Here is a 15,109-nt window from a genome sequence, read left to right as displayed (position 1 = left end):
TAGAATGGCGATCATTAAACAGTCAGGAAAACAGATGCTGGAGAGGATACGGAGAAATAGGAATGCTTTTACATTGTTGGTGGGAGTGTAAATTAGTTCCACCATTGTGGATGACAGTGTGGCGATTCCTCAAGAATCTAGAGCTAGAAATACCATTTGACCCAGTGATCCCATTACTGGGTGTATACCCAAAGGGTTACAAATCATGCTACTATAAAGACACATGCACACGTATGTTTATTGCGGCACTACTCACAATAGCAAAGACTTGGAACCAATTGAAATGTTCATCAGTGATAGATTGGATAAACAAAATGTGGCACATATACACCATGGAGCCTTAAAAGATGAGTTCATGTCCTTTGCATGGATGTGGATGAAGCTGGAAACTCATTCTCAGCAAACTATCACAAGGACAGAAAACCAAACACTGCATGTTTTCACTCATAAGTGGGAGTTGAAAAATAAGAACACATGGACACAGGGCAGGGAACATCAGATACCAGGGCCTGTCGAGGGATGGGGTCTGGGGGAGGGATAACATTAGGGAGAAATACGTAATGTAAATGACGAGTTGATGGGTGCAGCAAAACAACATGGCACATGTAAGGTAACAAACCTGCACGTTGTGCACATGTACCCTAGAACTTAAAGTATAATAATAATAAAAAAAAAAGAAACTGAGAGAGATACTTCCTCTCTGCTATGTGAAGATACATCAAGAAGGTAGCTGTCAACAAGCCTGGAAGTGGGCCCTCGCCAGACACCAAATTAGCTGGCACCTTGATCTTAGACTTTCCAGCCTTCTGAACTGTGAGAGATAAATGTTTGTTGTTTAAGTCACCCAGTCTATGGTATTTTTGTTATAGCAGGCTGAACTAAGACAAACATCAAGAGCTATACATCTTTTCTTTTCTTCAAACGTACAGAGCTATACAAATACATGTGGTCATGTCATCTGAAGTCTACAATGCTCTGTATTTTTCACATGAAAATGGCACTTGGTATCTAATGGCATTTTGGTTTATCTTTCAGTATGTTGAGATTGTTTCTTTAAAGGGAAATAGAAAACTGTAAAAGCTGCAGTAGGACTTACGTTTTTTCATAATCTCTCTTCATATATACATATATATATAGAGAGAGAGACATATATATACACACACACATATATGAAACTCTTAAAGTATATTGTATTATTGCTGTGTATTTGTAACTTCTGTTTTATTGTTCACAGCCATGCTATTACTGTTCTATACAGATTTAGCATTTATGCTTCAAGTCCATTGAATTTTACATTCCTTTATTGTATTAAAAACAGAGGTGATTACAAAGGAAAATGTAGCAACAGTAATGCTTTATATTTCCTTTATCTTGTTCGTGTCCATGAAGTAATTAGTACTAACAAAAAATTAATTTTTGGCACATATATTTTAGGTTTGTAAATTGCACATTCCATGTACCTTCATTGTGTTGAAACAGACAGACATTATAAAGGTGAATGTAAAAACAATAAAGCTATAGCTTTTAAAAAAAAATTATAGAATTTTAGAGTGTTTACATAACTGGAAATACTTAAATATTTTTATTTATAAAATCCTTGAGTTTTCAAAACCAGTACAACTGAGCTGCCTTTCAGTCATTTGTATCTGGAATATAGCACTTCCCTTTCTCTTATTTTGTGTAGTTGCCGAGGAAATGGGTTTTCAGTATACATGATTCAAGTGGGGAAAAAAACTGCATATTTAATTCCAAAATATTCCTTAGACTGGAAAAAAATCTATTTTGGAATAGTCATGTTTATTTTATAGTAACTCTACAGCAGGACAATTTAGCATGTTAATGCAGAAATGCAAACAGCTTTATCAAACAAAATACTTACTATTTTCTAGCTGCCTTACAGAAATTATTTACTCAAGGAAACAGAACAGAATTTCTTGGTTTCATTAATCAGCTTTGTAAATATTTTGCCAGAGCTTTTTTTCTTGGAGGAGGGGGAAGCAAATAAAAAAGTTTAAAAGCTCATATGTGTCTATTTTGTTTTAGCTTGGAGTAGTTATTAAGAGTAAATTCTGTGTGTCTTTGCAGTTCATCAATATGTGTATTTAGAAGTTTTTCAAGTTCTTTTGCTCGTTTCTCTTCTTCCAGAAGGAAATGCTGTGCAGCCAAAGATGCTGGGAAGGACATATCTGGGGGAGACTAAAGAGAGAAAGAAAGAAAAGTGAATGAGGAATACAGAGCTTTTAAAAATCTTCACATTTCCAGGCATGCTTCATCCCTGACATACTGTCAAACACTGCAGCTCTTAATGAAAGAATACATCTTGGGCTGAATTCCCACTACTAGTGTAATTCAGTTACCACTAATGAAATCCTCAAGGAACTAAGTAAGATATCACAGCACCATTACATTAAAAAGCTCTAGAAATGAGTGTTATATTGTCCAACCACAAATGCAGGGACAATGCACTCACCATGGAACCTGCCTAAAACATGCTGCAATCATTTGCAAAGCCAATGATTTTCATCTGAAAATAGGCAACTCCTAAAAGCTAAAGTAAAGATTATAGTGGAATTGCACTAGCAGGTTTATATAGAAGAAAATAAGGATTGGCTTTGACAGGGAGAATCAATGCTTGGAGTTAGCCAGGTGAGAGGGCTGGCTGCATGATGTGTCTTGGGGTGGGGGTGGCTCCCTAGTAGGGAGGGCTGTGATGCTGGCATGTATCTTGTTTGTCTTATCACAGAGAAGAAAGTATCAGGGACGTGTGCCCCAATTCCACCCTTCATGGTGACATGAAAATGCTATTTAACTCTTGGTGACCTGTTTAGTGCTTATTTACCAAAAATAAAAATAAAAATCTGTGGCTAAAGAATAAACGACAACATCAGATAATTTTATAATTCTTCATTTTAAAAAGCCACATACAAAAATTAAGTAATTTTTTTTAGTTGGGGAAATTTGTACTTTAATTTCGAGTTCTGTGGTTACTATATTCTTCTTTGATTTTCATTTTGGTAGGAAGAATGGGACTTTATGTAGTGTTTGGGGAGTCGACAATCTGTATACATGTGAACCTTGTTATAGGTGGATTTTGCTCACCAATGTGGCCCCTGCCAAAACTAGGGATCATGCAAATGATGGAGTACTGCACACTTTTCCAACTAGTAGCCCCAACTATAGCTGCTGTGTCAGGGATAATATCTCTACTAGAGAAGACTGTCACAGCCTGGGGTAGATAGTATGCTACTATTGATCTGGCAAATGCATTCTTTTTAATATTGGCAAATGCATTCTTTTTAATATTGGCAAATGCATAATTTTTAATATCTAATAAAAAGGGGGATAGGAAGAAGTTAAGCATTCACATGGGGTGGCCAACAGTATATATCCATGGTTTTGCCCCAATGTTATGTTAATGAAGCTGTCACAATAAATTCTGAAGGGGCCTAGCCCATCTGGACATTCCAAAGACTATCACATGGAACATCATATATTAACACTAACATCATGTTTATGAGACTTGATGAGCAAGAAGTAGCAAGTATGTTAAAGGGATGGAAAGATGCATGTACTCCAGAGGGTGAAAGATAAACCCCATAAAAAATTGGGGTTTGACACATTGTTTTCAGGTGTCTACTGCTATGTGGCACGTCAGAACATCCTAGGTAGAGCAAAAATTAATGCACCTTGAAAATGTTCCACCTTTGGATCAAATAATTGAATAATCTGATTCATTTACTGGGCGACACAGATTTTTTTTTTTTGAGATGGTGTCTCACTCTGTCGCCCAGGCTGGAGTGCAGTGGCGCGATCTCGGCTCACTGCAAGCTCTGCCTCCCGGGTTCATGCCATTCTCCTGCCTCAGCCTCCCGAGTAGCTGGGACTACAGGCGCCCACCACCACACCCAGCTAATTTTTTGTATTTTTAGTAGAGACGGGGTCTCACCGTGTTAGCCAGGATGGTCTCGATCTCCTGACCTCATGATCCGCCTGCCTCGGCCTCCCAAAGTGCTGGGATTACAGGCGTGAGCCACCATACCTTGCGAAAAAATTTTTTTTGAGAAAGCCCAGAACTCTGGAAAGAAAGAGCTGTGTAGTAGGTTCAGGATAGGGTACAAGCAGTCCTGCTACTTTGGTCAAATGACTTGGTAGATCCCATACTAGAAGAATCTCTGGTAGAGAAAAATGCCTTGTGGAGCCTCTGGCAAGTTTCATTGGGAAGGCTGTGTTGCAGACCCTTAAGATTCTGGAACAAGGCTATGCCGTCTGTAGCAGAAATCTATATACTATTTGCAAGACAATTCTTGTCATGCTGTTGAGTCCTGGCTGAGACAGAGCATCCAGCAAGTGGACAGGATGATTTGATCCAGCCTCTGTCTTTGGCTACCTCAGTGGGAATTATGCATCATCCCAATACCATGATTTCCCCTTTCACCAAGGTTAATCCAGCTACTATTGCTGTTGAATGTCTGACCTGCTTGCAACAGAAACCAAAGCTGAGCTCTTGATATGGCATCATCCCTCAAGGAGACCAACCAGCCTCTTGGTGGCAACTTGACTGCATTAGGTCGTTAGTACCTTGGAAAGCACAATGCTGTATGCTCATCAGAATGGATATGAATTCTGCGTGTTTGCCTTTCCTGGCTGTACCACTATCTTAGGGCTCACAGAATCACTTATCTGCAGACATGAGAGAGACCCTGCTTAATAGTAAAGGTACCTACTTTATAGCAAAAGAGTATGGCAGTGGGGGCACAACCATGGTATCCACTGGTCCTAACCACACACAGCACTATCCAGAGGATGCTAACATGATAGAGCTTTGGGATGGCCTCTTGAGGACAAAGCTGAGGCACCAGCTTGGAGATTATATCCTGTGAGGTTGGGGTGCCATTCTTCAGGATGTGGTATAGACTTTAAACCAATGGCTGTTTTATGGTTCTGTGTTTCCAGTGGGTAGAATACACGAATCTGGGAACAAAAGAGAGGAAGTAGGAATGGCTTCACTATCACTTCTGTTAACCCACTTGGAGAATCTGTGCTTTCTGTCTATGTATCTCTAGGCTCTGTTGTTCTGTAGGTCCTGGCTCTTAGAGGTGGAATGCTTCTACCAAAAGACCTGTAAGAGTCCCACCAAACTTAGAGCTTTAGCTCCCATGTGGTCACTTTGGGCTCCTCATGCCAACAGATCAGACACACAGAGTGGAGTTCCTATACTGGCAGAGGTAGCTGACCCTAAGTCATCCTGAAGAGGTAAGATTGCTACTGCATAACACAGGCAGTGAGGAATGTGTTTGGTACTCTGATGATCCTCTGAGGCATCTTTTGGTACTCTCATGCCCAGTTTTAATTTTAATTGGCAAATACAGAAACCATATCCTAATAAGGGCATGGACATTAGGGGCTCATCCCAAAAGGAAAGCCACCTGGATCACGGAAGAGTTGGCTGACAGGGAGAGGAATCTAGAATGGGTGAGGCAGTGATAGGTGTCAGCGACCAACTGCAGCATGAGGGGCTGTGGCTTATCTTACTAACTTTCCTCTCAACAGTTTTTCCAGAAATTATGACCAGCAAGAATCATGAAGAAGCTATGCCTGAATGGAAGCTACGGAAGAAGGTGGTTCTGAGTGGTGCAAGAGGTGGACCATGGTGGTTGGTCCCCTACCTGGATCCCCTTCCCCAGGCTGATGCATCTCTCCTCCAGCTGGGTGGGTGTTGGCCACTAACAGCTCACAGCTGGCTCCTTTGGGAACTGCCCTCCACTGAACTGGAGGCTCCTGCCTCACCTGGGAAGCTGCAGTCCCTCCTCTGCCCATTTGCTATCCTCTCTGAGGCAATGACTGATTGATGGACACAGGGGCATAAAATACCAGACTTCTTGTTTGGTGAGAACCAATGCTGTGGTGCAATTCATGTGCTAAGCTTCCTGAGACACCAGGCTGTACTAGTTATAGCTGAGACCACATCTTTGCTTAATTTTCCTCCCCTCTCCTAGCCTGCCTCTTTCACTCTCCTCCGAAAATACTAAAATACTCCCTTGGTAAATCGCTTTCACAAGAATCTCGTCTCAGATTCCAGGAAACCTGATCTCAGACAGATGACTTCCTAGATTCTGGCATGAGTGATTAGTGACACTCATGCCATTTACTGAGAAAGAGAAAAAGGTAAAAGAAGCCATTAAGAGTAAGATCTTCTTTCTTTCTTTTTATTTATTGATTGATTGATTTAGAGACAGTGTTTTGCTCTATTGCCCAGGCTGGAGCACAGTGGTACAACCACAGCTAACTCTAACTTCCAACTCCTGGGCTCAAGTGATCCTCCCACTTCAGCCTCCCGAGTAGGTGAGACTATAGGCACACAAAACCACACCCAGCTCTTTTTTAAAACAGTTTTTGTAGAAATAGAGCCTCATTATGTTGCCCAGACTGGTCTTGAACTCTTGGGCTCAAGCAATCCCTCTTGCCTTGGCCTGAGATTATAGGTGTGAGCCACAGCTCCTGGCCTCTTATTTATTTCTGATTCATCAGGTTCTAGCACAGATTCTGGGCTAGTGTGTTTTCAATAAAATTTTTTAGTTAGTTTATGAACGAAGAAAATGGATTCAATTTTGAATAATAATGAGTTTGAGGTGACTTGAGACTTAAACAAACTCAAGTAAACAGTGAGATATGTCAATCTAGGACTCAGAATATAGGTCTGAATCAGAGAGACAGACTTGGAAGTTATAGATGACCAGGCCATGAGACTGACTGAAATTATCCAAGATAGGCAAGTAAAAGGAAAAAAAGAAGTTAAAAAAGATGGAGCCCTGGGGAATCCTTCATGTCAGGCATCCACCTACATAGCATGTCCTTGACACTATCATCAATGAGAACTGCATTATTTACTAATTGAGATTTAAAGCAACCTATCCATCATCCTTCCAGCATGCTTAATCTAGTACTCCCACACCAGCAGTTCTCTGACCTCATTTAGACTCTTTCATTTTCACTATCCATCATCTTCCTCATACTCTCTCTTCCCTTCTAACTCTGCTTATTTCCATCCATCTCATAACCATTCAGCACTTGTCCCTCCCTGTATCTTGTCTCTATCCTCATTACCTGGTAAACCCCTGTATCTTGTCTCTGTCCTAATAACCTGGTAAAACCCACCCCTAATTAAGCTGACCCATCTGCCCAGGTCTTGCCTACACATGAGCAGCTGAATGCCAGGGCCAACAGGTTGGGGGTAAATTACTGCATGGATTAGTTTCACTTTAAATTCATGACCATAAATATCATGTGGTCAGTGAACACTGCAAGGCGATTCTATTGCACTTCCCTAGTATGTTCACTTTCTTACTCATTACGTTGTGGCCTGGCCTCCTCCTAGGAGTCAGAGGGGAGCTTCCTCATTATTTCACATCCATTTGTATCTGTAGCTGAATTTTAGGCTATCCTCCTGTTTCAGAAACTCATCCTTCCTCCTCTACTGTGGATCCTATTTCTTCTTACGTCTCAGTGACTTTGTTTCTGCAAATGAAAGAGGACCCTCCTTGAGCCCCATCCTCTTCATTATCAAACTTTCCTCCTTTCCTTCGGGATTCCCATTAGGTCACTCAATATTATGACCCAAGGCTTTGTATTGGGATGATTTCTTTTTTATACCTAAGTATTTTCATCCAGTTGTATAGACTTAAATGCCAACCATATGCTGATTATTCCCATATTTACATTTCCAGCTTTGATCTCTCCCTTGAATATCAGATTCACATATCCTATTGACTATTTAATGTCTATGTTTGGGTGTCTAGTAAACATTTTAAGCTTATATGTCCAACCTAGAAATCACGATTTCTCCTCTAACCCTATTTCTTCCCATCTTCCCATATCAGAAAGTGGTATTAGCATCTACTCAATGCTCAGGTTGAAATCCTAGGAGTCATCTTTAATCACTCTTTTCTCTTACACTTCCCATATACAATTCATTGTCAAGTCTGGTTTACACACCAGAATATTTCCTGGATCTAATATGTTGCTCTACCTCCACTGTTACCAAGCCAGCATCATCTCTTGCCTAGGCTACTGAAATAGCTTTACAATAGTTGTCTCCTCTTCTACCCTTGCCCCTCTATAATTTATTCTTTATTTAGCCGTAAAAAGGATCTTTTTAAAATTTTAAACACATCTGTTTATTATTAAACAGAGTAAAATAATTTGAAATGGAGTAAACAGACCAGTATTTTCCTAACTGAAACTTTACAATGGCTTCCCATTATTTTAAAATAAAATCCAAACTCCTTCTCATGACCTACTGTCCTCATATACTGGACTTCCCCTGACAACGTATCTGTTCCCTTTTGTTCCAGTCTCCCTCTTCCCTTCTAAGCTCCAGAAGGTCCCCCAACCTTTCTGGTTCTCATACCTGCCAAACTCATTCCTGCCTTATAGTTCCCTTACTTGAAACTCTCTTCTACCAGATCTTTGCAAGGCTGGATTTGTTGTTGTTGGGGTTTCACCTTAAATTTCCCTTTCTCAACGATAATTTTCCTGGCTACTCAACCTAAAATAATCCCCCATAATTTCATCACTCCCTATCACATTACCTGATTTTCTTTTCATCACAGCATTTATTACTGTATGATATTTTCTTTTTTATTTTTTGAGACAGCGTTTCACTCTGTTGCCCAGGCTAGAGTGCAGTGATCCTATCTTGGCTCACTGCAACCTCTGCTTCCCAGGTTCAAGTGATTCTCTTGCCTCAGCTTCTGGAGTAGCTGGGACTACAGGCATGTGCCACCATGCCCAGCTAATTTTTGTATTTTTAGTAGAGATGGGGCTTCACCATGTTGGCCAGCCTGGTCTTGAACTCCTGACCTCAGTGATCTGACCGCCTCGGCTTCCCAAAGTGCTGGGATTATAGGCGTGAGCCACAGTGCCTGGACTTGATATTTTCTTATTTGTTCATTTATTTCCAATCATTAATTTTTCTCCTCTTGTTTGTTTTTGAGATAAAATTCACATAAAATTAACCATTTCAAAATGAGCGGTTCAGTGGCATTTAGTACATTCACAATGTTGTGCAACTACCATCTCTATCTAGTTCCAAAATAGTTTCATTATCCATAACGAAAACTTTGTACTCCTTAAGCCACTGCTCCTTGTTTCTGCCTCCCCACTGCCCCTGGTAACCACCAATCTACATTGTTTCAATGGATTTCATTTACCTATTCTGGCTATTTCATATACATGGAATTATACAATATGGCCTTTTGTGTTTGGCTTCTTTCACTTAACATGTTTTTGAGGCTCATCCACATTGTAGTAATTTTTGGCCTTTTTTGGCATAGCTGCTTTTAATGGCTGAATAATATTCCATTGTATGTATATATCACAATCTGATTATCCATTCATCCACTGATGAAGTTTCCTCTTTTTTTTTCACCATACTACTTATGTATCTATCTTATTCAAAGACATGTTTAGAACAGGAGCTGCCATATAGTTGGTGCTCAATACATGTTTATTTTATTTTATGAATAAATAACACTAATATTTAAGGGACAGAAATAGGAGGGAGAACCCTAGAAACAGGCTGGCAAACAGTAGCCAAGGGTGGCAGGAGAATCAGTGGAGTATAATGTCATAGAAGCCAGAGAACATAAGAGTCTCAAGACAAAAAGATTAAGAAAGACGAATACTTCAGAATGTGCATTTAATTAGCAGCTAGAAGATCGGCAGTAGTCTTGATAGGAATGGTACTGGTGTGGATGTCAAAATGCAGTAGTAGATGGAAACCACTAGACCTGGAACAGTGGTTTCCCGTAGGATTTTTAAGGCCTCCATCACAGATTAAGCTCCCCATGCCCGGTTCCTAGAATAGTTGAGAATTTTCTTTCCTGGTTATTCTGGAGGTTAGGAATTCCTCAAAAGAGTAATGTAGAATATTAGAGATAGAAGGAAGCCCCATGTTATTAAATCAAATCAACAGATACTTCTGCTTGTCTTTTATGTGCCTACTAGTGCCGACCCTATTTTAGGTGTTGGGTTACCACAAAAACAAAAATAGAAAACACCCCCTGCTTTCATGGAGCATACATTCTAAAGGAGGGAGGCCAAACAACAAAATGTCTTATAGTGAAGTGCTATGAAAAAAGGCAAGATGAGGGGCAGGGAGTGAAGAGGGAGGTGCTATTGCAGACTGGTTGCTTAGGCATCTCTGATAAGGTGATATTTCAGCAGACACTAATTGTGATCCTAAAAATCCTAAAATCATCTGATATTAGCACAGTGGAGTATTTAGCAACTTTTCCATTGCTTGACTGAAATATGTGCTTACTTTAAGTCCTTAGTGATCAAAGTTTTATTGATGCAGAATTTGCAAAGTCCCCTTAGAATTTCTCATAACTTAAATGAGGAATTTTGTTTAGTTTACATTGCTGGTATGGATTTTAGTCTGTTCAAATAACGTTGGCATTTTATGTTGAGACAAACACAAAAGAGCATTTCAGGGCTTTAGACATCTCTAATACTTCAAAAGCTAGTGGTTTTAAGCATTCTTCTATCAAAATAGCTTAACTTTTACTTCTAGTCTCTACTATTACAAGGCAAAACCAACACATAAGCAGTAAAGGGCTTATATCAAGAATAGAAAGGATGCCCATAAATCAAAACAATAAAGACAGTTCAACAGAAAATTAAGTGAGGAAATTGAACAGATATTTTATAAAGGATATCAAAATGGCCAATAAACATATGAATGGTGCTCAGTCTCATTATTCACCAGAGAAACATGAATTAAAACCACACAATAGGATCTTACTACACACTGACCATAATAGCTAAATTTAAAAAGGCTTCTATTACCATGTGTTAGACTGTAGGGCAAGGACAACTCTTATACACTACTTGAGGTATTCATTGCCTCCTACAGGAAAAGAGTTTGGTGGTACCTACTAAAGCTGACCGTATTCACATCCTATGACCTCGGTATTCCATTTTAGGTATATATACCCAGTGGAAATGTATATACACATGCACCAAAAGACTCATAAAAGAATGCGCGGTGGCTCACGCTTGTAATCCCAGCACTTTGGGAGGCCGAGGCGGGCGGATCACGAGGTCAGGAGATCGAGACCACGGTGAAACCCCGTCTCTACTAAAAAATACAAAAAATTAGCCAGGCGTGGTGGCGGGCGCTTGTAGTCCCAGCTACTCGGAGAGGCTGAGGCAGGAGAATGGCGTGAACCCGGGAGGCGGAGCTTGCAGTGAGCCGAGATCGCGCCACCGCACTCCAGCCTGGGTGGCGGAGCGAGACTCCGTCTCAAAAAAAAAAAAAAGAATTTTTTGGCAGCAGTATTTGTAATAGCCCCAAATTGGAAATGACTCAAATGTCCATCCGTAGTAGAATGAATAAATGAATTTTATTGTCATTGAATGTGGTATTTATATCCCATAGATTACTATAGAGAAACAAAAATAAACTACAGCTGTATAAAACAATATGGGTGATGATGAATCTAAAAAACAAAGTTGAGAAAAAGAAGCCAGAAACAAAATAATATATATCATATGATATCATTTATATAAAATTTACAAGTTGGCAAAACAAATCGATAATGCTAAAAGTCAGGATAGTGGTTATGTTGGGAGCAAGCAGAAGTAGAGACTGGCAGGGAACATGAGTGGGGCTTCTGGAGTGCTGGGGATGTTCTGCTCATTACTTGGGTGGTAGTTACATTCCCTTTGTGATAACTCATCAAGCTGTCCATTTATGATTTGTACATGTGTCTGCACGTATGGCAGAGTCAATAGAAAAGATGTTTTAAACCAGTCCAAAAGATCACTGTAGCTCTTTAAAATATATAGATCCTTGAGGACTCATGGAATATTGAAGGGTGAGTCCCAAGCACTTGCATTTTTAAAAAAAAAAAAACGGTCTCCAGTAATTCTGGCCTGCATTAGAGGTCGATAATCATTGACTGACACACTTTATGAAATATTATGGATATCTTTTCCTTCTATAGATAGGTATGGCCAAATGACTCGCAGACCTATCTTGGAGTCCTATTCAAGGAGTGAGATTAAAAACAAACAAACTACTGTGTACATCAGTTTATTGACATCAGTGTAAGAGTAAAGCAATAATCCATTAAAGAAAAAAAAAGCCCACAACCAGCAACTCACCAGTGGGAATACTTCATCATCACTAACCAAAGGACTTGTCATTTCTCTGGCTTGAAATGTCAAAGGTGGCAAGGGAGGCGTTGTACTTCTATTTGGCTCACAATCATGACTAAGTCTAAAAGAGAAGAAATGATTGTTGTTGTTGCTATCAAGGACACGTTTATTTATGTAGCTAAGGATTTTAATCTCTCAGATGTCTAAGTAGGGGGAAAGCACAACAAAATGTTTGGGCTTGTTACCTGGGCGTTTCTTTGAATATGACTTTCCTGATGAATAATTTCTATTTCATTTAAAGGACTTAGAATGATTAAAAATCAGCAGAAAACTTGATAATTGTTAAAAATATTTTGCGATCCTTATTGCCTATATTGCTTCCCTTTCTGTGTTATACTTTTGTATGTCTTTGTCATTTATTTTAATAACGTAAAGCAGTTTGAGAAAAGTCTCCAAACAGCTAATTACACTGTTGCCCTTGCCAGTTCTAAATAGATACTCTTTTTCTATTCCCTTTTACACTTAACCTCACTGGCTTTCTTAACAGAATTTTACGATTTTTTATGCTAAACAAGTCTTTTATTTTATTTATTTATTTATTTATTTATTTTGAGACAGAGTCTTGCTCTGTCGCCCAGGCTGCAGTGCAGTGGCGTGATCTTAGCTCACTGCAACCTCTGCCTCCCAGGTTCAAGAGACTCTCCTGTCTCCCGAGTAGCTGGGACTACAGGCACCCGCCACCACGCCAGGCTAATTTTCTTTACTTTTAGTAGAGACAGGGCTTCACTGTGTTAGCCAGGATGGTCTCGATCTCCTGACCTTGTGATTCGCCTGCGTTGGCCTCCCAAAGTGCTTGGATTACAGGCATGAGTCACTGTGCCCAGCCAACAAGTCTTTGAATAACTCTAATTTCTATAGATTTTGATAATTTAAAACATGCTTACAATTTACACCATCTCCTAAGCTCCTCCAGTTACTAGTTGTGTGATCTTGAGCAGGTAACTTTATCCCTCTGTGATTTTAATTTTCTCACTTATAAAAGGGTTGTTATGAGAGCTGAATGATTAATATATGTAAAACACTTAGAAAACAATGCCTGGCACATAGTAAATGTTTAGTAAAGATTAGGTATTATTATTATTAAACTAATCTGATCTTCAAAATAACCCTAATACGCTGGATACTATCCACAGATGAGGAGACTAAGATTTAAAAGTTCAATTATTCGTCTAATTATTTACTTTTTAAATCAGAATAAATTGCTAGAAAGTGATGTCTTTAGATTTTGGACTCAAATCCAGATTTTCTTGACTTAAAAAACCCCACTATTTCAATGAAAGTCATATAGCATGGCATTTGTTTGTGCTAAAACATAGGTTAGAAAATGAGACTGAAAACAATAACATTGAGATTTTGAATTTTGGTTTGTTGACTAAGCAGATGAATAATAAAACATATAACAAACCAATTTATCCTAAAGTTTTGCAAAAAGGGACCTAAAGGTATGGGCTGTTTGGGATTAAATAAATATCTTTCATGAAACTGGGTTTAGATGTAATAAAATCATCAAAGAGGCTGGGCGCAGTGGCTCACGCCTGTAATCCCAGCACTTTGAGAGGCTGAGGCGGGCGGATCACAAGGTCAGGAGATCGAGACCATCTCGGCTAACATGGTGAAACTCCGTCGCTACTAAAAATACAAAAAAATTAGCCTGGCCTGATGGCAGGCGCCTGTAGTCCCAGCTACTCAGGAGGCTGAGGCAGGAGAATGGCATGAACCCAGGAGGCGGAGCTTGCAGTGAGCCAAGATCGCGCTACTGCACTCCAGCCTGGGCGACAGAGAGAGACTCCGTCTCAAAATAAATAAATAAATAAATAAATAAATAAATAAATAAATAAATAAATCATCAAAGACCATCAAAACGAAAATCCCTTCAATTTGAAATTATTTATTTTTACTAATGGTTCAATTCTCCACAGGTGTTGATTAGCCCTTTTCAAAGCCTTCATAGTTTAATTTAACAGAGTTAAAAAAAATTTCACATTATTTTTCTCTGATCTTATCCAAAGACTATCTAATTTACAGACTTGTTTCTTATTATACAAACATTTTCAAAGCTATGCATACAAATAGCAATAAAAGTTAAGTGAGGCATCTGTAAATGAGTACACAAAAACAAATACAACATGTTTTCCACTTTTGCTTATCTTGAGAAATATCTTTTTTTTTTACTCATTCTCGCAAACTATAATTACCATGGAAACAGAACAGCAAATTAAACTGAAATAACATGGTTTATGATGTGCACAATAAGATGAAACATCTCACAATTCAAGTAGAATTATAACATTTGCATAGTACATCTGCATATAATCTTTAGCTGAACCTTTTGAGTGAGGTTATTATCTATACTTCAAAGCAAGGTGAAAAAAAATTAGTAGCGATTCAAGAAGTATATATCTCTCTGTTATCTCACAGAGATTTTAGGCAAAGTATTATTTGTGCTAAATTATCTAAATAATTATCTTAGTTATCCATTTTGCTTTGGATGTACAGATACAGTTTTATGGTGTTAATTACTAACATTTATATAGGGACATTCTTTTTAGTGTAAGATCAATAAAATGTAGAGACGACATTATGAAGTAAAGTACTTTTGTTTTAAATCATCTTTATATCTGACAAGTTCTTCAAGAATACAGCTATTCAAATACTTCATAAAACCACCTTGCATAAAGTGCTATGCATATCAATTTAAAAGCTACTTTAAAAATGACTTCGGAAGGCTTTTAATATCCTCTCACAAGCCGATCTGTTCAATGATCTTTTCCACAGGCCTATTCCAAGGCTGCTGCGTGGTTTCACCAGGATAGCAGGCCCCAGTTGCTTTGCTGCAGAGCAGAACTCTGTCCACTTGAGACTTGAGTCAACGCTTCACAATTTTCAG

The 15,109-nt window shown here is 39.0% G+C and overlaps 1 protein-coding gene across 5 annotated transcripts in view; it reads right to left on the bottom strand.

The window, feature by feature from the left end:
- Positions 1-1,283: 1,283 nt before the first annotated feature.
- The window catches only part of DEUP1 (deuterosome assembly protein 1), a 94,294-nt gene continuing 80,468 nt past the window's right edge, over positions 1,284-15,109 (bottom strand). For 2 of the 5 annotated variants that reach the window (XM_058446684.1, XM_058446685.1), the window contains exons 12-13: positions 12,169-12,283; positions 1,337-2,196 (exon numbers count right to left, since the gene is read on the bottom strand). In XM_058446684.1, the coding sequence (XP_058302667.1) occupies positions 2,020-2,196; positions 12,169-12,283 (292 nt within the window). In that variant the 3' untranslated portion in view covers positions 1,337-2,019. Of the gene's footprint in view, positions 2,197-12,168; positions 12,284-15,109 lie in introns of all 5 variants that reach the window. The other 3 variants (XM_032168106.2, XM_058446683.1, XM_058446682.1) reach the window with 3 other exon arrangements.

This window comes from Hylobates moloch, unplaced genomic scaffold (genome assembly GCF_009828535.3).
Source record: "Hylobates moloch isolate HMO894 unplaced genomic scaffold, HMol_V3 SCAFFOLD_11, whole genome shotgun sequence".
Lineage (NCBI taxonomy): Eukaryota > Metazoa > Chordata > Mammalia > Primates > Hylobatidae > Hylobates > Hylobates moloch.
Note: the sequence above shows the minus strand (reverse complement) of the source record. Positions and strands in the feature narration are given on the sequence as shown.